The sequence below is a fragment of the Emys orbicularis genome, chromosome 16 (genome assembly GCF_028017835.1).
Source record: "Emys orbicularis isolate rEmyOrb1 chromosome 16, rEmyOrb1.hap1, whole genome shotgun sequence".
In the NCBI taxonomy this organism is placed as follows: Eukaryota; Metazoa; Chordata; order Testudines; family Emydidae; genus Emys; species Emys orbicularis.
This window is the reverse complement of record NC_088698.1, coordinates 21,270,537-21,293,586: the sequence shown is the minus strand read 5'-3', so window position 1 is coordinate 21,293,586 and position 23,050 is coordinate 21,270,537. Positions and strand designations below refer to the sequence as shown.

Genomic DNA, 23,050 nt, shown 5'->3' with positions numbered 1-23,050 from the left:
CAAGTTATACCACTTTTATTAAAATGCTGGAATTAAACAGCTGTTGCGTGTCCACACTGTGCTCCTTGTGACGCTGGAGTGCATCCACATTAGCAGCTCTTGCGACGGCAAAGACAGCAGTGCATTGTGGTAGCTATCCCACTGTGCAACTGGCTGCAGGGTGCTTTGGGAAGGGTTTGCAATGCCTCATGGGGCAGACACAGTGTCACATGATGCAGGTTTCCCAATCCCATTGTTCCATGGGCATCCTACTACATTGCCAGATGCTTTTCAACTGAAGTGGGGGGTGAGTGTGTGACAGGGAGTGTGTGTGTGTATGGGGGGGGGGGGGAGACAGTGTGTTTTGGGAGACAGAGAGTGTGTCAGCATGCTGTCTTGTAAGTTCAGACAGTGGCAGGAAGCAACCAGTCCTGAGGCAGGGGGAGGGGGAAACTCCAACATCAGCCTCCACCTCCCTCCCTGGGGTCTCTGCACAGCAATCTCTCTCTCTCTCATACACGCGCGCACACACACACACATACACAGACACCTGCCTCTGTGTGCTTTGAAAGGGGAGGGGTGCATGTCTTCAGGGCACGCAAGTTCAAAACAATGAGCAGAGCGGTCAGCTATGGGACAGCTCCGGAGGCCAATTACAGCCCAGAAAGCAATCAAGTGTCTAAGCTGGCAAAAGAGCGCTGGAGCCTCTGCGCAAATAGCCTTACGACTCTCGTCCAGGTGAGTTTTAGCAGCGCTGCAACTGAGGAGTTTCTGTGCACAAAGTGGCTCAGCCATGCACACACTGCTGCAGTTGAGTGCAAAAAGCTGCTTTATTGCGTAGAAACTTGCCAGTGTAGAAAAGCCTTAAGTAATAATTAAACCATTCCTGATAGGTGTTCGTCTAACCTGTTCTTCAAATGACGGAGATTCCACAACCTCTCTAGGCAATTTGTTCCGGTGCTTAACTATCCAGACAGTTAGGAAGTGTTTCCTAATGTCCAACCTAAACCTCCTTTGCTTCAATTTAAGCCCTTTGCTTCTTGTCCTTGTGCTTGAAAACAGTTCTTATGTCCCCCCTCAATCTTCTCTTCTCCAGACTAAACAAACCCAATTTTTTCAATCTTTCCTTATAGGTCACGTTTTCTAGACCTTTAATCATGTTTGTTGCTCTCTTCTGGACTTTTTCCAGTTTGTCCACATGTTCCTGAAATATGGCTCCCAGAACTGGATTCAATACTCCAGTTGAGGCCTTTTCAGCGCAGAGTCGAGTGGAAGAGTTACTTCTTTCTTGCCTACAATACTCCTGCTGGTGCATCCCAGAATGATGTTTGGATTCGGCCCTTAGTGAACAATTGTGTTGATAATGCACAAGGATAAAAGCTAGCTTGCTCTCTCTTAAGCTGAGTGAACTCTGTAAAGCCAAAGGAATCAAGAAACAGATCGCCGCGTGTGTTTTGGTAATGGGGAGCAAGATTTCCACAAGGCGGTGCCTACCGTTTGGTTTCTAAATCCATCTTTAGCCATCGAAATAGTGGCCTGATTTTCAAAAATGCTGAGCATCCCCTGAAGTCAGTGCCTAAATATGGATTTAATAGCCCAACCTTCAGCACTGCTTTTGGAAATCTTCACCTCTGTGTTACTAAATACACAAAGGGAGCAGATCTATTGATTTTTTTTTTTTTAATTGTCATTTTGCTGGGTAGATTTCTGCCTCAAGGTAAGTGTACTGTCTGAGAAAGAGTTTGATCAGACTTCAGAGGGAGCATTTTGGTACAGATTCCGGGCCCAATCAGTATTCAGCAGCATTACTCATGTGAGTAAGGACTGCAGGATCTGGCCAATTTGCCCTGGATTTGCACTAAAAACTTTCATAGATCATGTCTGCTGATATAACTCTAGGTTGCTGACCACATTGCATTTCTATAGTTCCTTATCCTGCAGTTCCTATTTGTACAAAAACTCTCATTGAAGTCAGCTTTGTAAATTTCTCATGAAGATGAATCTACTTCTAGTTATGGCTACTGTCCAGTGCTTCTGCATCTCTCATTTATTACCATGATTTACAACAATCTTGTGAGTATTATCAATCCACACTGAAGTCAATGGGAACTTGGCATGATTTTCGCACTGCAGTATTGGGTCCTGAGTAGTTTTGGCTTCTAAGCCGGGAGACTTTGGCACAGAAGTACCTGTTGTTACCTAGTGTTAGCAAGTATCTGCAAAATACTCTTCATGCTCACAAGCCCAGGAGAGAAAGGGGATGGGGAAAGGAGAAATAACATGTTTTTAGATGTTGAGAGTGTAAGGAATGACAGAGAGCAATGTCAGCTCCCACCATGCTCAGAGGTGCATATTAGAGAGACAGGTGTGGTTTAGTGATCTGGGCAGGGTACTTTCAGCCAGGAATTCCTGAGTTCTGACTGGCTTTGGACTGGCCACTTGGGCCCCCAGACCTTCCAGCATTTATGCAGGTTTTTAATTCTAAATAGGTGAATAATCTCAGATTGAAGTCAATGGGACTAATGAAAGTTAAACCCATACATAAATGTTTTCAGGGTTGGGGCCTTAAATTCTCTACCACAATTTTCCTGTCTGTCAAATGGGGATAAAATCTGCAAGGGTGTTGAGAGGATAAGTTAGGTAATGTCAGCAGAGAAAAGAGCTAATTATTATGTGCATGGCTACATACATTATCCAACTTCCAACATCACTTCCCCACAATTTCCTTCCTACCCTGCAGATATTCAGATACTTTCACTATGAGAAAGTATTTGGTGGATCGCTATTGCAAATCAATTATTTTCAAGGTGTTTTTGACTTAACTATCATTTTCTTTTCCCTCGTTACCTGATGCTGTGTTGTGTGAAGTGCTCAGAGTGACACAAACTCATATAAGTTTCATCTTTGGGTGGGAGGTTCTTGGCTATAACATTTGAAAAGTGAGTTGGAAACCCTACCATGACTAACCAAAACCAAATCTGCATTTGGAGAGATTTCAGAGCAAGGAATTTTTAACCTTTAGGCTACAGCCATTTTCCATGCTCAGAAGTGATTGGGACCTAGAAGCTCTCATTGAGGATGATGGGAGTTGCTGGGTGCTGAGCTCTGTTGGAACAACTGACTACTAATGTATTATTTTATCTGACTTTTCATGATGTTGAGCATCTGGAAAGAAGAAGGAGAGCTAGGACCATGTGACCTTTCTTGTTTACGGTTAGTTTCACAGTCGAGCCTAGATGCCCCAATCTGGGATTGCAGCCCCATTGAGCTAGATCTTGTACATGCAGTAAAGAGACAGTCCCTGCCCTAAGGAGTTTACAATCTGAGTGGGTTAAACAAACATATTGAGAGGGACAAGAGCACAAGGCAACAATAATATTGTCATGCTTATGCAAGTCACTTCCCTGCAGGCAACAAGCAAGTGCTCTGTGGACCTACAGTGCTCCACAGATCTTAGTTTGAGAACCCCCAAGACAGTGAATTGGGAGTCAATATATGTAAATGACTAGATGTTTCCCTTCCAGCCCTGAGAGGCAACCCCTGGTTCAGCACTACAGGAAAGGTGACTGAGCTGTTGTTAAATGGATGCTTCTTATATAAAGGGATAAGGCAGAATATTTAATGCTGGCACACCCAGAACTCATCAAACACAGACTGCCAGGGCTAATAACTAAACAGGAGAATTTAGAGTGCTAGCCCCTTGCCCCCATCCCCTCCTTTTTTTCTTCCTTTCCAACCCGAAACACTGGCTGGTACAGAACAGTGATAAGATGTTTTCCATTCCACTACCCACACATCTTGTCATCACTTTTCAATTTGTGCATGTTGCCCTCCTGATACAGCAGCTGTTAAATGTGGAATTCAGGGAACCAGGCAAGGCCACTGGTATAGCATTTTATGAGCAGAACTTCTGGTGGAAATGTGATGTGTTGACTGGTTCTTACCTCAGGCAAAGGGAAATTTGAAAACAATCTATGTTCAATATTATGGCAAGCTGTTCTAATTCCAGATGTCTTTGTAGTTTCTAATAATTCATTATCAGGTTTTCTTTTTCCTTCTGTTACTTTTCTGTCACAGGCTTCAATGCGTGGCTGTGTCCTAGGATTTTTTAAACCAATGTTTGTAGTCTTAAGAAATGGGTTGAGGAAATGTTAATTTTGACCTCCTCGCCAAACTTTTTCATTAGCATATTAAAATCCATTAGGCCTAGAAACTCAGTTGGTATGCATTGGCGTAATAGTTGCATCAATGCCAATGGAGCTGTGCTGATTTACATGAGCTGAACTTTAAGTCCTAGTGTTTAGTAAATTAATCTCAACTGTAAAAGAGACCCTACAAACATTTCAATGGGAGGATCTAATTTTTCCAGGATGTGCACATCTTATTTCTAAGGGTGAATCAGTCAAATATGTTGTAAATCCAATTAGCTTGGTGGTCTCAGCCCAGATGCTGATACACTGCGCATCTCTCAGCTCTAAAATATCTCTCATCTGGAAAGAACATAGCCCGCCGATGACTGGATGATTATTCTGAACTCTTTGTTGCACTGTTGGTGCAATGGGTGGATACGTGCGGTCTGAGATTCCTATTTTTCTGGGCAATAGAAAGAATGTGAAGGAAAATGTTATTACAGGTGGTTATATGGAGGAGAAGGAAGTGGTCATGTATATGTACTGGTGACAGATGAGACGGTTGTGAGGAACACAGGAAATCCGCAAACTGGAGGAAATGCTGTGCTTTGTAAGCAGGGATGAGTGAACTCCAAAGGGACCTTAATGGGCCAGATATTTCGTTGGTGTAAATGGGCACAGGTCCATTAAAACTGCAGGGAGCTACACCCAGTTACACCAGCTGATCACCTAGCTCAGTATGCTTGGGTTGAGGTACCCCCATTTACACCAGCTGAGGATCAGGCCCACTAAGTTCCTTTCTTTAATACAGGAGTAAAAGTACAGAAGGGGGAGGCTGTCTCCTCCTTGCTTTGTGGCCACAACAACTCAGCTTGGTATGTGTTTGCTCTTCAAAATAAAGAGGGGAAAAAAAGAGAAACTTATTCTCACAAAGGCTCTCCCTTCCCCTTGGTTGGCTCCCCTTCGTTGGCAATTCTCCAAAGCAGACAGCTGGCTGGCTCTGTTCTTTTGCAGTTGTGTAGTACTGAGGTCTTCTGCAAACACATTTTTCAGAAGGCACTCAGCATTCATGTTAGCCTCACTTCTAGCCTGCCCCCCAATAACCTAAGCCTCATGCCTACCTCCTAGAGTTCTAATTACCCTAGACCTCCTCCTCCTCCCTCCAAGCCATCTCCACAGATGCAATGTTTTTTGTGACTTAGTTGTGGGTAAGTTCTTATCACCAAAAGACTAAGGGCCACTGACTCATGTTAGGGATGCTGTACATCTACACTGCTCCAGGCCACACTTGCAGAGGGATTGTTTCCTGTGAGGCACAGTCCCTCCCTGAGCTGCCTGGCACAGAAACGACACACAACTGCTGCACTATCCTTTTGGGTGATGCAAGGTGTGTCCCTCTCTACACACAGCCACTGCCATGACCATTCACTCTCCTCCTCCGTGCTCTTTTGGGGTTATTTAAGAGGGAGCAACTCTTACACTCCCCCCACATGTAAAAAGACTGTGATATCCTTGGCCATTACACATGGGCACAAGGTGGAAAGTCTTATTGCATTCTTTCCAGTACAAAATATAAAGGCCAAGGACTGTCTAGCCCAAAGTCTGATACTCATTGGCTTTTTCTTAATGCTTCCACTTAGTGCTCATCCTATCCATGAATGCACATGTATGAGTTATTGTATGTTGCTTTTGCATGCTAGATCTTCTTGCAGTATGGCTTCCTTTGCTAAACCTGTCCTCACCACAAAGATCAGTGCAGATGACCTAAACCCTCACTTCATCCATGATTTCACTTCAAAGGAACCATTCTTCATGCTACTTGCACTCCCTGTCTCTAGAACTCTGGTTCTCAACCTTTTTGGGCTCAGGACCCATTTGTAAATGTTTATGGCCTGTTGTGACCCAGTAAATAGTCTGGGGATAGAGGCCTTGGGGTGGTTTTGGTTGGGTCCTGCCCCCTGGGAGGGTTGGATCCTGCCTGACACTCACCCCACAGTGGCAGCTGCTGCAGCTCCTGTGCTGTGGGACTGCCTGGGCTTGGCTCTCTGCTCTGGGTGTTGCAACCTCCGGGGTTGCAATGCTGCTCAGGTTTGGCCCCGACCCCCTGACTGGAGCAAATTTGTGTGAGTGGAGTTGTGACCTGGCTTATGGGGTTTTAGTGCCACTCGCTCAAATTTGGCCTACCCTTCATCATGACAGCTGGGCCAAATCTGAGTGGGACCCCAGAGGTTGTAGTGACTAGAGCAGGGAGGCAAGCCCAGCCAGCCCTGTGGGACAGGAGCCACAGAAGCGGTCATGTGACCCTTTGAAACATTCTGGTGACCTAATTTTGGGTCCTGACCCAGAGGTTGAGTAACCCCGCTCTAGAAGGGAAGACAGCCTTGCAGCACTCATTCTGTGACCAGAAGAGAAGACAGCTGACCATTTTCAAGACCAGTGCTAATGTTTCTCCATAAATTAATATGCTGAGTTGCTTATAGAGCAGACACTCGACTGTCACACTCTGCCAAGGTCCTAGAATGCCAGCTGCATTGTGTATCAGAGTCCCAGGAATCTCTCATTTCCAGAACGGAGGTTTCTGGTGTGCCAGGATGCTCCCTCCAAGCCATTGGGATCTGTACGAACTTCCCTTTCACAAGTTTTTATCAACACTCAAGTGACTTAATATGTTAACAAAAAAGCCTGCTTGCATATTAAACTTTCTGATATCAATGTTATTAAATCAAATATTCTTACTGCCACAGGATCCAGGTCACGATCTAAGTCATCACACTCAGTTACACTTAAGAAATAGATTATTGAAACGCAAGTCAAATTGCTTTTCATGGATTGGTGGTTATTTATTTTTCTGGATGGGGAGTTATTGAAAATTGATGTATGCAGTTGAGAACTTTCTCCCTGTTGTAACCAACCTTTTACAGGTCAGATAGATTATTGTTTTAATAGCAGAGACTTGCATCTTACAAAGAGATGATGATTGTTATTGTCTGATCTTATCTGCAGTTATAGCAAATCTTTTATTTTTTTAAGCCACCTAGTCTCTATCTGCACACTATTTTTTGTTGACCGCTGCTGGCATAGTGGCCTCTTGAGTGCCATTAATAATAACCTCTAGCATTTATATAGCACTTTACTCCTCGACTGTGGTTCTTTGCCTGCCTTGGCATTAACTTAGAGGAATCATTGTATTTAGGACCCGTCAAATCACTGGAGAGCACAGTAGGCATCTTTCAAACAGAAAGGAAGTTTCCTTTGAAGTTCTCCAAAAGAACAGAGAATGTGGGGCAAGAGCAATTTGGTAATGGAGCTTATCTGTTGGGTGGAAATTTGGAAGCTGTGTTGAAGTGTGTGGAAATTCAGCTCTCTCTCTCCTGGCTGAGACAGGAAATTCTTTGTTATCAGCTAGTGAGGAGGTAACTTTGTTGCCCTGTGCCTGACACTTCATGGTTGGTCTTGTGGGAGAGAAGACAGAAATCTCTGATGCAACTTTCTTGTATGAACTTTAGTTTTAGCTCTGTGTAAATTTCTTTTAAATGCTGAACAAGGAGAGCAGCACTTGCTTATTTTCTGTCCTGATAGCACTATCGGCCTTCTGTTGTAATGATCTGAGGGTTGGTAATTTGCCAGTCATTTTTTTTAATGGTGATGAGTCCTGAAATGAAAAATAGTCCTGAGATGGGGTCCAATGCATAACTGCAGTGCTGAAAGTCATTAATGTGGCTCTGGATGCAGGTGGATGTTAGTGTATCAGTGTCAAAAGGAGAGGATGGAACAGGCTTTTGAAATTCTTCTGGGTAGGATATTTTGCCTGATTCTCTACTCCACTTCAGCTGAATGGAGTTACACTGGTGTAACAGAGTAGAGAATGTGGCCCCAAGCCTTTCTGAATGGAGAGGATTGAGACAGCAACTAATCTGTTTGCAGGAGATGAGAATTAAGGCCCTGTATAAATGCCAAACTCACTTAAAAGCAAAGCTTGGAGGCTGGTATTGCTTTTTTAGTTTGCTTATATGTGTAGTAATAATTACCCTTCTGAAAAGAAAATGCTTGCTGATCACTGTAGTATACGTCAGTGAGATTGATCCTAAAATGTCAATTTTTGTTACGTTTGGCTTTCTTGTCAGTTATCCAAAAGGTATGTTGAAGAATAAGGTCCTAAATTTGCAAAGACTAACACGCATACTTAACTTTACGCACAGTGAGTGGTCTTATTGAAGTCAATGGGTGGAATGATGGCCCCATTGAAGTCAATGGGAATTTTGCTGTTGATTTGAGTGGGATTAGGATTTCACCCAATGGATCTATTCATGGTGCATAAAGTTAGCATGTGTGAAAGTCTTTGCATGGTTGGGGCCTATGTGTGTAGCAGAAAGACTCAAATATAATTGGCTACAGTCTGCTTTCAGTTTCACTGGTGTTAATCTGTAATGATTCTGCTTAAATCAATGGAATAATCATGACTGACACTGGTTAAACAGAGAACAGAATTTGGCCTTTTTAATGTTGGCATCTCTTTTTTTTATTTTTCTTCTTCAGGATGTGTATTTTTTTTCCTTTCAGACTCCTCAGCAGTACAGCCAAGCAGTGAATGAAAGCAACAAAGTTAACCTGTATTGTGCATTTCTGGACTATAGGTATGTTAAGTGCTTCTAAATGTCTTTCTTAGATGTATTGTTACTGGTTACTTATGGCAAATGCAACATAGTCAGTGCATGCCAGACCTGACAAATATTCCCTTTTTCTTGTGTTCATGGGAATTATTAAAGCAATGAAACCACAGGGTTTACCACAAAAACAGCTTCATAGTAAGAGGAAGAGAAAACAGCTTCCTCTTACTGTAGGTGGGGAAGTTCTCATTCTATTCACTGATTTTGGGATAAAGCAGATTATTGAGAGAATGAAAAATGTTGAGATGAGCACATAGGATTGATTCTGGTTGCACTTGTATTGGTCTTTTGCAAGCATCAGTTTGTCCGGAAACATGGGTGTTGTAAATCGGCATACTTCTACTGAAGTAATTGTTTCCACTGGAGTTCCTCCTGATTCCCATTGGGTACACATGAGATCAGAATGAGGTGTGTGGTATGTATTTCAGAGCAGTGAGTCATGTCTGGTACATATTCAATGATGAAATTAGATGCCACTGAATGCAAAGCAGGGCAAAAGTATAAATAAATATCACCTTAAGTTGTATGGTGTAAACAGCAAATATCCACAAACAGTGGCTGTTTTTCTGCTACCTTTGGGTAGCCGGGAATAGTCTATCTGATGCATTTGTGATTTCTAAACATGCTGTTGATACTGAATTAATTGTGAAACAAGTCAAAATGAGACCTGAGCAGGGACTGACACATTTTTGAGCGATAGCATTCCAAGCACTACTCAGTGCAGCAACAGCACACAATTTTGTGATACCTCCTCTCCAACTTGCATTTGGGCAAGATCAATGTAATGGTTTTATTAAAATTTTATCGTTATTACATTGAGCTGTCCCAGCTGTTTGTAGTCACTAGCTTGTGCGCTTACTTACACATTATAATAAATTAGAAACATGTTTTACTAAAACTAGTCAATATGCTTCAGGACATCATTCCCACAGCATGTGCTCTGGGGGATTAGGCCCTGGAGACCTTGCCTGAGGATGAAAGACTAGTGAAAATCCCTCCTCCCAAAATGAGAGGTTTATTTACGTCAATACACTCTCTTTCTCAGATGTATGATTACTCCAATAAAAGGAGTCATTTGGCATTTGTATAATAGGAACAATATCGATACAGATCCCCAGCTGGTATAATTATGTGTAGCTCTGTTGAAGTCAACGGGCCAGGTCTTCAGATAGTGTAAATTGGCATAGCTGTATTGAAGTCAATGAGCCAGATCTTTATAGTGTGTATATCAGCATAGCTCCGCTGAAGCCAATGGGCCAGCAAATTGGCATAGATCCAGTGAAAATAGGTAATTAAATGCTAAATTTGACCCTCTCTCTTTTTCTCTCTCTCTCTCTTTCTCTCTCTCTCTCTATATATTGTTGTTATCCCACAATAGTTTTTTTCAGACTAGATATTGCCCAGCTTACTTGAATGTTGAGTTGTGGATAATTCGACTGAAATCAATGGGAGTATTCAAGGAGAGTGAGGCTGGTAGAAAACTGGCCGTTGGTATTTTTTTTACCACACACAGCTGTTTGCCACCCAGACTAATATATTTTACTACACACAATCATTTGCCACTTCGAGTGCTGCAAACCATTCATAATTCCAGGCTTAGAAACACACCAGGCAATATGGTTTACTGTGATTTGCTGCCATCATCATTAAACAGTCAGCATTTACTATCAGTTACTGTTCCACAGTATGTCAGAAACCACAATTATTTCCTGTGCTAAGTGTAAGGAGAAGCTGCTCTATCTCAGTGGTAACTGTTAGTAACTTTGGACTTTCTAATGTACTGAAATTGGAGCATCAGTGCTGAGAGCATTTAGATGTAATTAGGGTCCTGGATAATATGAATGTTGATTACTAACTTCCATGGTCAGCACACGAATTTCAATGCTCTGATAAAGAATACCATGCAACCAATTGAGTTCTAGGCAGCTCTTTTCTTTCTTGTGTTGTATCTTTCTGGAGTATTTTACTATTTGAAAGTTACATTGAAAAGCTGTTGTGACATGCTTCATTTTTTCTACTGATAGCTGCATAGGATTATTTCTTTCCCCTTTAAAATGATCTTTAAATTTGTAGCAGAAATGTAGACTTAACCTGCATATTTAGTATTACAACTACTTTGTCAAAGTTTATAAATGGACCTGTCAAAGGAAACCTTTGGTCTTTGTGCAGATATTTGCCTGGAAGATTCTTGGTAGCTAAAGTTTAGAAAAGAGTTTGTTTAAGAAAAATATATCTTCTGTTCAATGAAATTCATGTCTAAGTAGTGCCAGGAGAGTTCATTTTAATAGGGATCCCTCTCTGTTTCCTGTGTGCTTTGCAGCAATGGAACTGCCATGTGGTCTAATGAAGGCTGTGTGCGTGATGGCGGGGACCTCAACTATTCAATCTGCCTGTGTAACCACCTCACCAACTTTGCTATTCTGATGCAAGTGGTACCCCTGAAGGTAAGAGTAAACAAAGGAGTAAATCTAGGAGGTCAAAACTGAGCACAAACCAGTTCAGCCGCTTGTATGGGATGAAATACTTTTTTGAAGATAGAGATCCAAATTCAGCCTTCCTTTATTATCTCACTTGCATCCGCACTTTTTCTTTTTTAACTGAAATGGGATGTAGGATGAAACACGCTGCGGTCTGTAGGAATCAATATGTGCTGCACTTACTTCTCATCCCACAGGCATTATAGCCCTTAAATAACTGGGCAGGAAAAGCACTTACAGACATGCTCCATAGAACACTCCTGTACTGCCCAAGTGGGGCATAGGCTAAAAGATGAGCAAATAGGTCTTTTCCATCTCTAATTTCTTTGATTCAGTTTCAAGACAGAGGACATCTGAGACCTGACTGTTTAGAGTTGGGGTGGTGAATCACATGGGGTGGACCAGGGAGGATTTACAGCCGCAGGGATATGTGACAAGTTGGGACTCCTGCCTGGAGCAAGTCCCAATCTCTTCTGCTTCCCAGTTGGTCCCCGAACATGTATTCTGCTAGTAACTGGGGAGCAGTGCATCCCCTTTATTTATGTTCCATGATGCACATGATGCTCTTTCCCCACCTAGCTGCAAAGTTGGGTCTGGTTTGAGAAGAAACAGAATGGGATCAAGAGCTTGGGAGAAAGAGAAGGATGAAGAGTTGAGGATGAATATCCTTATCTACAGTTGCTCATTGTATTTACTTGACTTCTTTGTTCAAAGAGTTCATGATTATATGCTTTTTTCAGTGTGAATATACAACCATTCCTATCAGCAGGGGATAGGCTTTTTACTTCCTACTCATGCTACTGAATGGTTTCAGCAGAACTTGTCCAATGCCAGTTGGCGAGGCGAGGACTCTCTTGGCCAAATCTGTCTCCTCACTAACCTTATTTCTGAAATTGGCTTACCGGGAAATATGATCCCTAGTGGGACATACAGAGTTCTTTGTCAGACTTGATAGCACTGATGCATTGACTATGAGGTAGTATGTCTGACTTCTCTGTTAATTGGTATGAATAATGCGTTTGCTGTTGTTTCAGATAGTGGCTTTGCCATGAGACTGCTGGCAGATTTGCGAATGGGTACAACATACTCATGAGAACAGCACAGAATTTGTTGCTAACAGAAACACAATACAAATCAACTGGCAAATAGTGACCCAATTTAAAGGAATTTTCATTAGTATTCTAGTACTAAACCGCATGTAAAGGTTTTCAGGGGATGATGATCCATAATGTAACTTGCCATCTTTTCAGGAGTAGATGCTATATTAATATTATAAGAAATATTAATCAAATCTTGCTATCAATGTGTCAATGACAAACTCAGTGTAATGCCACAGAATTCAGAATCGGATTCTAGAATGACAGTCACTATAATACTTTGCTTTTTTTAGTGTGTCTTAGCCAAAGAGCTTATACAAGCCCCAGAACACTCCTGAATTATTATAGCTATTTAACGGATGAGTGAAATGAGGCATAGGGGGCGGGGTTAAATAACTTGTGCAGGGTCACATGGCTGTCATTGTGGAGGTGGTTATTAGTTCTGTAGTTAGTGAGTTAGTTGTTTATTTACAGAAGCATCTAGAGGCCCAAGCTGATATCAGGGCATCACTATGCTAGTTGCTGTACATAGACGTAATAAAAGACGGTCCCTGCTATGAAGAGTTTGACACCAAAAGAGACCAGAGGAACAAAGAGTGGCAGAAAGAAACTATTCTTATCCCTGTGTTACAGAGGGGGAACTGAGGGATGAAGAGAGATTAAGTGACTCTCCCAAGATTACACAGGAGGTCTGTAACAGAGCCGGGAGTTAAACCCAAATATCCTGAGTCCCACCCCAGTGCCTGAACCATCAGGCTAGAAGGAAGTGAGTTAGTGAAAGAGTTGGATGTAGCACTAAAGAATCTGATTCTCAGTTCCCCTGCTCTAACTAGTAAGCCACATTTCTAATATAATTTTATTTGTAATGTTTATTTTGGTTAGTAGGGGAATAATTCAGACTCAGTCAAGTCACGCACAGCAGACAACCTCCCACAGATGTGAACAGGTTTGTATCCCCAGGCGTCCCAACAACTGTAGCTGGGCAACTCTCAGATGTGTTTTTGAGTTTACTTGAAGCATGTTCAACATTTTTAGTTTGTTGATGCTAAAATGTATCATAACTGATATTATCCAACCAATCAAATGCTGCGTAGTATTGTAAGATTAACTGATTCTATTCCTGGAAATGGTTCTGAATGGTCTAACACTTACATGAATTGCCCAAACAGAATCCAACGATTAGCCAAAAGCTGGAATAAGTTTTAATATTGTGCAATCTTGGGGATCAAGCTTGTGCATTTTGGCCAAGGTCCTTGCAGTTGCTCAAGCATGTACCTTCTTAAGGAGAACTCAGTGAGTGTAAATAGAAAAGGCTGGAACCCTGAATAAATTGTCCTATTCCCCATAGTCATTTAATCATGATTTTGTTTTCAGTATTTTGTCACTGGTTTGTTTTTTCTCTCCCTGAATGTTCTGTCCGAATGTGTGCCCCGTTGCCAATGTTTGCATAAGTTCTCTACAATTGTGTTACCCTGGAGTATTTTTGTTTCCATTTCTTTCTATACAACTATTTAAAAAACAGCATTAATGCTCCTGAGATGTTAAATGGGTGAGTGGGATGCTCAGACCTAATCACTCTGATGCAAGGGAATCTTCCCTACATTGTAATAGACAATTTCAGAGCTCTGGAAAATCTATCTGAATAGTTCTCCTTGACATTTAAAAAAAATCCGGTTCCCTTAGGCCTTTGCTGAATCCTTAGCCCCTCTGCTTTGGAATACAATTTTGGACAAGGGGCATGGAGTGAATCAATAGCTCTTTAGCAGTCAGCAGAACGAGTGACGCACTGGAAGCTGAAAGGCATTGCCCCTGTGATTGTGCGCCCATTGTGGAAACCATGTGTCCCTTGTGCAAATCTGAGAGACTTGGAAATGTTTGCAGCGGTTCAGAGTGGGCAGGTGAATGATGAGCTGCCAAATGCTCGTTTCTAACCTCTCCAGGATCAGCCAAGGTTCAGACTTTGTTTCCAGAATTCAGAGTGAACCACTTGCCCACAAAACACAGGTTCCAGCCAGAGGGCTCAACCATGCCATTCAGATGCAGGTCTGGATCGGGAATCGTACAGACTCAACGTAGCCCAGGGAAACTCGGCGAGGAATTCTACTTCCTTGGCCCATAGTGTGAGAGTGCTTGCTGCCCCATCCCTTCAGATGGAATGGAATATGTCCTCTTGCTTTGGTGTAGGGAGGTGGGTATGGGGAATATATTTTGAGACAGGACCCCAGCATGCAGGGCTGTGGAGACAGGGCAGCCAGGGAAGGCTGCCATGACTTAGACAAATGCTCCCCTCCATGCTGGGCTGTCTAAATTCCTCTCAGGGCTGCTGTAGCCCCTGGAGCACCCCAGGATTGGAAGGGTTTAAAGCTTAAAGCTGCCTTAATCCCCTTTCTCACTGCACTGTGAGTGCTGCCTCTGTGAGGCTCGGCACAAAATCCCAATCTAGAGCTTTAGAACTTTAACCAAAGAGCTTCATTTTGAATTGACAGCTCAGAATTATTTGTTTTTGTTTTTTAGTTAATTAAAAACAGATAATAAATCTAGATGGGAATGTAAAAATAAAGGGGAAAAATCAGCACCAGCTAGGAAAGCATCCATTGTGCTTGTCATGTAACCAAATCCGAGTTGAAACAAACGTGGTAATTGTTTCACACATTAAGATATCTAGTGTGTCTGGAGTGAGGTTATGAGGCAGACAAAGACAAAACCACCTAGCTACTGAGCTTTATAAACAGGCGATGCTCAGTAATAGCCTCCTAAGAAATTTCCTAAAGAGTTTTATCATGTGCCAAAACAAGAGAGCCTATTGGAACCATTAAATACTGTAATATCTTCCCTTCTACTCCCTAGAAGTCTGTCAGTGAATGATATAATACTGTGGGTTATAAACGTGTATAAATATTTATTCACCTTTGGAGCAATTTGGTGCTATCAAGTGCATGATATATGGTTTTAAAAAAATGCTGTAATCTCCTGTTTGCATGACAGTCTGTCAAGGCTCCAAGGGAGTTGTTCTAGTCAAAATATGTCAGATCTTGAACATTTATATATTCTTTTATTTGCCCCGCCCCTTAAATTAGGTCTTTCATATTGGCTTAGATATGAAAGAAAGGAATGTGGGTGACAGAAAATAATTTTTTGACTAAATGAAAACTTCCATGGAAAATGTTGATGATTAATTGACAACCAAATGCATGAAAAACAAAATTGTTTTGGCTGAAAACTAAAATGTTTCAATTTATAATGGTGGTGCTGTGCTTCATGAGAGTTTAGTTCAGATTCCGTATGGTCCCGTTTTCCTCCATGAGCAGGACACACTGACCAGGCTACATCTGTCAGGATAGCCCGTGACACCTATGATGTATGTCCTCCCCTCACCAAGAAGAGAGAAAATGGTGCATCATGGGAAATGTAGTTGGCCTGAAGTCAGGCACCCAGAATCATTGGTCTGTGCATCTACTCCGCCTGGCTTAGGGTGTAGTGATCTGAGGTTGCTATTTTAGAGACCACACAGGCATGTGGGTAGGTGCGGATACAGGAGCCGTGAAGGGAGCTGACCAGATATAGGGGAACCTATGGAGATGGTGACATGCATGTACTTAGCAGCTTCAGCACTGGGGAAAATACAGTCAGGAGGAAACTACATTCTTTGGTAAGCATTCTGTAAATTCATCAGGGAGGTAAACACCAGGCAGGCAGAAGAGCTGTTCAAGTTAAAGGACAATGTTAGCACAAGGACAAATGGATATAAACTGACCATGAATAAATTTAGGCTTGACATTGGAAGATGGTTTCTAACCATCAGAGGAGTGAATTTCTGGAATAGCCTCCCACTAAGAGTTGTGGGGAAAAACAAATGAGCTAGCTTTCAGATGGAGCTTGGTAAATTTATGGATGGGATTATGTGCTAGGCTTCCTGCAACAACAGGGGACTAGTCTGAAAGACCCAGAAGGTCCCTTCCAGTTCTGTGTCCTGTGTTCCTATGCAGTTCCATCTTGGAGCTACTAAAACTGTTTGCCTTCCTTTGGTAGGTTTTTCTTTTTTTTATTTCATGCCACATCTCGGGTATTTAGAGTGAACAATTTGCCATTCACAATCTGAGAAAGAGACAGCTTCTCCAAGCAGCGCAAAGCCAGGATCTCTCTGAGCAGGGAACGTTGGAAATCAGAAACACCCCTGGGTAATATCCTGCTATGTAAATGGTTACAGTGAACGGATCTAATGATGGTAAATGCACAGAAAGTGGAGTGAGGACTTGTTAGTTGACAGCAGAGTGCCAAAGACAATAACTGTTTCTTCTGAATCTCTCAAAGCTTGAGCAGCAAATGGCAAAGGGAAGCCGGTGTTCATGGGGCTGCATGGGGCTGCATGAGCCAGCATTGATTGCTGTTAAAGGCTACGGCAAGCTGCTGGTCCATCCAGAATGGATTTCTACAGTCTGACTTCAGATTTTTTTGTTTTTGTTTATGTTCATAGTTCTGAGAATCATGCTAATGACTAGGAGTGTCACATTTCTGAGCTGATGACAATGAACTGTCTCTGTAGGGGTTTTGGTTTAGACCTTTTTCCTCGATGCGATTTCAGTGTTATCTCCTAATGATTATATTGGAGAAGAAAGCAAATTTGACATTTATAAAAAAAAGACAAAGATCCTTTTATTCCTCTAAGTCTGAATGGCCGATGGGTTAGATTCCAAAGGAATAAAAGAAAGTATAAAATGCCCCACTCGACACACACCTTCAAGGCATTCAGGTGATACCATCAGCCCTGAGAGTTCATGCTGTGTTCTTGGCCCCAGGATCCCAATGCAGACTTATAGTCTAATACAGGGGTTCTCAAAGTGGGAGTTCTCAAGGGGTAGCAAGGTTATTACATGGGGGGGGGAGGTTGTGAGCTGTCAACCTCCACCCCAAACCCCGCTTTGCCTCCAGCATTTATAATGGTGGTAAATATATTAAAAAGTGTTTTTAATTTATAAGGGGGGTTGCACGCAGAGGCTTGCTATGTGAAAGGGCTCACCAGTAAAAAAGTTTGAGAGCCACTGGTCTAATATATGATCTACAAATTTACATATATTAAGGTTAATATAACACTGCACATAGTTAAAAAGCTTCTCTGTGGTTAGTTTCATGTCATTTTAGCTTTCCATATTTCAGGTCTCTGTCTTTTATTCTCTGCAGCAGTAAGAGCGTGAGCCAAAGTCCACTGGCTTCATTGATAGTATTAATACATTTTTTTCCATACCCAATGCTTTCTGAAAGGCACATACACATTTTTATGCATACTTTTCTAAGGTAAAGACCTTTGTTTGTAACAGGGCTGTGCATTTAGGTTGTGCAGGAACCTGACTCTCTCAAAAGTTGTGTTTATTTTGCCCCAGGGAGCCATTTACAGGGTCAAAATTATATGATCTACTGTCTTCTCACAGTGTTTCCTCATCAGGAACTGAAGTGCCATGAAAATCAAAATATTGAATGCTTCTTTTAGAGCCGTATCGGCCAGATTATTCACTGGGCTTAGTTTCGGCTGAGCTCAGCACAGCTGGGGGTCTATCAGGGAACTGGTTATGGGTCCTTGATTCTCTGGCTATACCTCTACCCCAGGGCAGGTTTGACCAGCCTGGGAGCTGCTCTAACTTATGCCAACTGGCAGTGATCCCCAAGAAACCATTCCCCATGCAGGCATGGGAAAGTATCCATACCCCATTTTAGATGCAGAAACTGAAACAGTGAGATAAAGAGGTAAATTTTAAAATCTGGAGACTCAAGCTAAACATGCCGAAATGAACCAGCACCCTTATTACAGTGCATGGGGCAGCAGTTCACGGTGAATGGGGGCTTGGAGTGCCATTAGCTGAAGCTGAGAACTTGGCCTACCCATGTGCTTGAGCACTATTGCACATTCAAACTAGTTTGAGCAACAGCTAAGACACACAAAGAAAAGTCTTGCCAGAGCACTGAGTGCAAAGAAGGAATATTAATAATACTGCTGATCAGCTCAACAGCCATTTATATAGTTTAGCTGCCTTCAGTGAATGCCAAGAATTAATACTTGTAACAATTTTATTTCAGGAAAGAAATAACAATGCTGCAAAAATTTGCAACCATGTGGCACTCAGATGTTAGGCTGGCACTGGTCTGTTAGCTTAATGATGAATTGGCACCAGGCAAAGCTGAAATTATTTGTGTCTTTATCACTCTGCTGCTATGTCCATATCATGCTTGGCTGACATTCAGGTTTGCTGACTGAAACACATTTATCATCTTGGTTTAAGGTTGAGAAGTAATAACATTTGCTAGAATTTTGTAACGAGTAGGCATTAATAATAATAATAAAAAAACCTACAAAGGTAAGCCAAATAGTCTTTAAAGGCCAAATTTTCCCCTTAATTACATTAGTGGAGTTACATGGATGTAATTAAAGTCAGAACATGGCTAGAATTTGGAACTTGAGCTAGGAAAAAATCTGTTTATCTCTGTAATTGTGTTATTAAAAATAAGGCTGTTATAAATGAAGCCATATCATAGAATCATAGACTTTAAGGACAGAAGGGACCATTATGATCGTCTAGTCTGACCTGCACAACGCAGGCCACAGAATCTCACTCACCCGCTCCTGTATCAAACCCCTAACCTATGTCTGAGCTATTGAAGTCCTCAAATCGTGGTTTAAAGACTTCAAGGTGCAGAGAATCCTCCAGCAAGTGACCCGTGCCCCACGCTGCAGAGGAAGGCGAAAAACCTCCAGGGCCTCTGCCAATCTGCCCTGGAGGAAAATTCCTTCCCGACCCCAAATATGGCGATCAGCTAAACCCTGAGCATGTGGGCAAGACTCACCAGCCAGACACCCAGGAAAGAATTTTCTGTAGTAACTCAGATCCCACCCCATCTAACATCCCATCACAGGCCATTGGGCATATTTACTGCTAATAGTCAAATATCAATTAATTGCCACAATTAGGCTATCCCATCATACCATCCCCTCCATAAACTTATCAAGCTTAGTCTTGAAGCCAGATATGTCTTTTGCTCCCACTACTCCCCTTGGAAGGCTGTTCCAGAACTTCACTCCTCTAATGGTTAGAAACCTTCATCTAATTTCAAGTCTAAACTTCCTGACGGCCAGTTTATATCCATTTGTTCTTGTGTCCACATTGGTACTGAGCTTAAATAATTCCTCTCCCTCCCTGGTATTTATTCCTCTGATATATTTATGGAAAGCAATCATATCTCCCCTCAGCCTTCTTTTGGTTAGGCTAAACAAGCCAAGCTCTTTGAGTCTCCTTTCATAAGACAAGTTTTCCATTCCTCGGATCATCCTAGTAGCCCTTCTCTGTACCTGTTCCAGTTTGAATTCATCCTTCTTAAACATGGGAGACCAGAGTTGCACACAGTATTCCAGATGAGGTCTCATCAATGCCTTGTATAACGGTACTAACACTTCCTTATCTCTACTGGAAATACCTCGCCTGATGCATCCCAAGACCGCATTAGCTTTTTTCACGGCCACATTATACTGGCGGCTCATAGTCATCCTGTGATCAACCAATACTCCGAGGTCCTTCTCCTCCTCTGTTACTTCCAACTGATGCTTATAACAAAAATTCTTGTTATTAATCCATAAATGCATGACCTTGTACTTTTCACTATTAAATTTCATCCTATTACTATTACTCCATTTTACAAGGTCATCCAGATCTTTCTGTATGATATCCCGGTCCTTCTCTGTATTGGCAATACCTCCCAGCTTTGTGTCATTCGCAAACTTTTTAGCACATTCCCACTTTTTGTGCCAAGGTCAGTAATAAAAAGATTAAATAAGATTGGTCCCAAAACCGATTCCCGAGGAACTCCACTAGTAACCTCCCTCCAGCCTGACAGTTCACCTTTCAGTATGACCCGTTGTAGTCTCCCCTTTAACCAGTTCCTTATCCACCTTTCAATTTTCATATTGATCCCCATCTTTTCCAATTTAGCTAATAATTCCCCTGTGGAACTGTATCAAATGCCTTACTGAAATCGAGGTAAATTAGATCCACTGCGTTTTCTTTGTCTAAAACATCTGTTACCTTCTCAAAGAAGGAGATCAGGTTGGTTTGGCATGATCTACCTTTTGTATAACCATGTTATATTTTGTCCCAATTACCATTGACCTGAATGTCCTTAACTACTTTCTCCTTCAAAATTTTTTCCAAGACCTTGCATACTACAGATGTCAAACTAACAGGCCTGTAGTTACCCGGATCACTTTTTTTCCCTTTCTTAAAAATAGGAACTATGTTAGCAATTCTCCAGTCATATTGTACAACCCCTGAGTTTACAGATTCATTAAAAATTCTTGCTAATGGGCTTGCAATTTCATGTGCCAGTTCCTTTAATATTCTTGGATGAAGATTATCTGGGCCCCCCAATTTAGTCCCATTAAGCTGTTCGAGTTTGGCTTCTACCTCGGATGTGGTAATATCTACCTCCATATCCTCATTCCCATTTGTCATCCTACCATTATCCCTAAGCTCCTCATTAGCCTCATTAAAGACTGAGGCAAAGTATTTGTTTAGATATTGGGCCAAGCCTAGATTATCCTTAACCTCCATTCCATCCTCAGTGTTTAGCAGTCCCACTTCTTTCTTTGTTTTCTTCTTATTTATATGGTTATAGAACCTTTTACTATTGGTTTTAATTTCCTTTGCAAGGTCCAACTCTACATGGCTTTTGGCCTTTCTCACTTTATCCCTACATGTTCTGACCTCAATAAGGTAGCTTTCCTTGCTGATCACTCCCATCTTCCACTCCTTGTAGGCTTTCTGCTTTTTCTTAATCACCTCTCTGAGATGCTTGCTCATCCAGCTTGGTCTACAATTCCTGCCTATGAATTCCCCCCCCCCCCTTTCTTGGGATGCAGGCTACTGATAGTTTCTGCAACTTTGACTTGAAGTAATTCCAGGCCTCCTCTGCCTTTAGATCCACAAGTTCTTCAGTCCAATCCACTTCCCTAACTCATTTCCTTAATTTTTTAAAGTTAGCCCTTTTGAAATCAAAAACCCTAGTCACAGATCTTTTTTTGTTTATTCTTCCATTTAGTTTAAACTGAATTAGCTCATGATCATTCGAACCAAGGTTGTCCCTTACAACCATTTGTTCTATGAGGCCCTCACTATTCACCAAAACCAAATCTAAAATGGCATCCCCTCTTGTTGGCTCAGCAACTACTTGGTGAACAGAATCCATCAGCTATCGCATCCAGGAAAATCTGAGTCCTATTATTTATTATTACTAGCACTTATCCTCCAGTCTATATCTGGGAAGTTAAAGTTTCCCATGATCACACAATTCCCATTAGTATTTACTTCATTAAAAACATTAGAGGTCTCTAGCCATATCCAAATCAGATCCCTGTGGTCTATAGCACACCCCAAGCACTATCCCAGGGGAGGCTCTAGTAGCTTTCTTCCCCAATGTGATTTTTGCCCAGACAGACTCTGTCTTATCCATTCCATCCCTTCTTATTTCTTTACAGTCTACCTCATCACTGATATACAATGCTACTCCACCACCTTTGCCTTTATTTCTATCTTTCCTAAACAGCACATACCCTTCAATACCTGTACTCCAGTCATGACTACTATTCTACCATGTTTCTGTTATCCCTATAATATCTGGTTTCACTTCCTGCACCAGTAACTCTAGTTCCTACATATATACTGCTTTGTCTGCCTAGATTGGGCATTCTGAATATGCTGGGTGGATATTAACTAATTAATCTTGACAACAACCCTGGAAGTTCAGTAAATATAATCAGCCCCCTTCTAAGCAATTTGTCCAAAGCCACACAGCAAGTCAGTAACACAGCTAAGATCTCAGGAATTCCTGGCTTTGTAACTCCTTGCTCAGTCTACCAGACTGTACTCTATTGCAGGCTTGGGGCCTGATCCAAGACTCATTGAAGCCAGTGAGAGTCTTTCCATTGACTTCAGTGGGCTTTGAATCAGGCTCATAATGGCTACTACCCGACCTTTCAGGGAAAGAGCAGTACGTCAATGCAGTGATGGCAGGCAAAGAGATCTTCCACCTAGTTGAAGAGAATTAAAGGTTAGGGTTACCTTGACTTACGTTTGCTTTTGCTGGCATAAACCAGAGAGCAAGGCACCCACAAAGGCAAGGCCCGCCTGGGTGTGATTGCAGTAATGCATTATGGTGGCAATCCTTCCTACTGCCTGGAGAGAGCGAGCACTGCCTGAAAGGTGGGTAGCAGTGGCATGTTGAGGTATTTGTGTTGATGTGGGGAAGCATTTTCTCAGCGCCTCTCCTCATTAGCCTCCATTGGCAGCACTCCTATTGAAACCCCATACGAAGGCAAGTGGTGGTGGACCTCCCCGCCCCACTCCACCACCAGGACACAACAGTCCTTGCCAGTTAAAGCAAATCCAGCCCAAAATAATCTGACAGCTTCAAGCACAGGGTGAGAAAGAGGAGCATAAAATATGCATATGGTGGGAAGGAGGAGTTAAACTGGAGCCTGATAAATCTGATGCAGAAAGAAATTCCTGCTGAGGGGGAGCATATCTGTCACAAGGGGCTTCGCAGACAGCAGAAATAAAAAATAATGAGCAAGCCACGGTCCCAAGAAAGCTAAGGCACAATTGTTTTATTTTGGGTAGCTCCACTTAGCCTTATCAGCCAGCGGTGCCCTCTGTCTGGTGCCA

The 23,050-nt window shown here is 42.2% G+C and overlaps 1 protein-coding gene across 1 annotated transcript in view; it reads left to right on the top strand.

Annotated features, from left to right (window-relative positions):
- The window catches only part of ADGRD1 (adhesion G protein-coupled receptor D1), a 252,024-nt gene that overhangs the window by 129,102 nt on the left and 99,872 nt on the right, over positions 1-23,050 (top strand). Inside the window, exons 15-16 of the mRNA XM_065417894.1 lie at positions 8,670-8,743; positions 11,097-11,220. Of these exons, the coding sequence (XP_065273966.1) occupies positions 8,670-8,743; positions 11,097-11,220 (198 nt within the window). The remainder of the gene's footprint in view (positions 1-8,669; positions 8,744-11,096; positions 11,221-23,050) is intronic.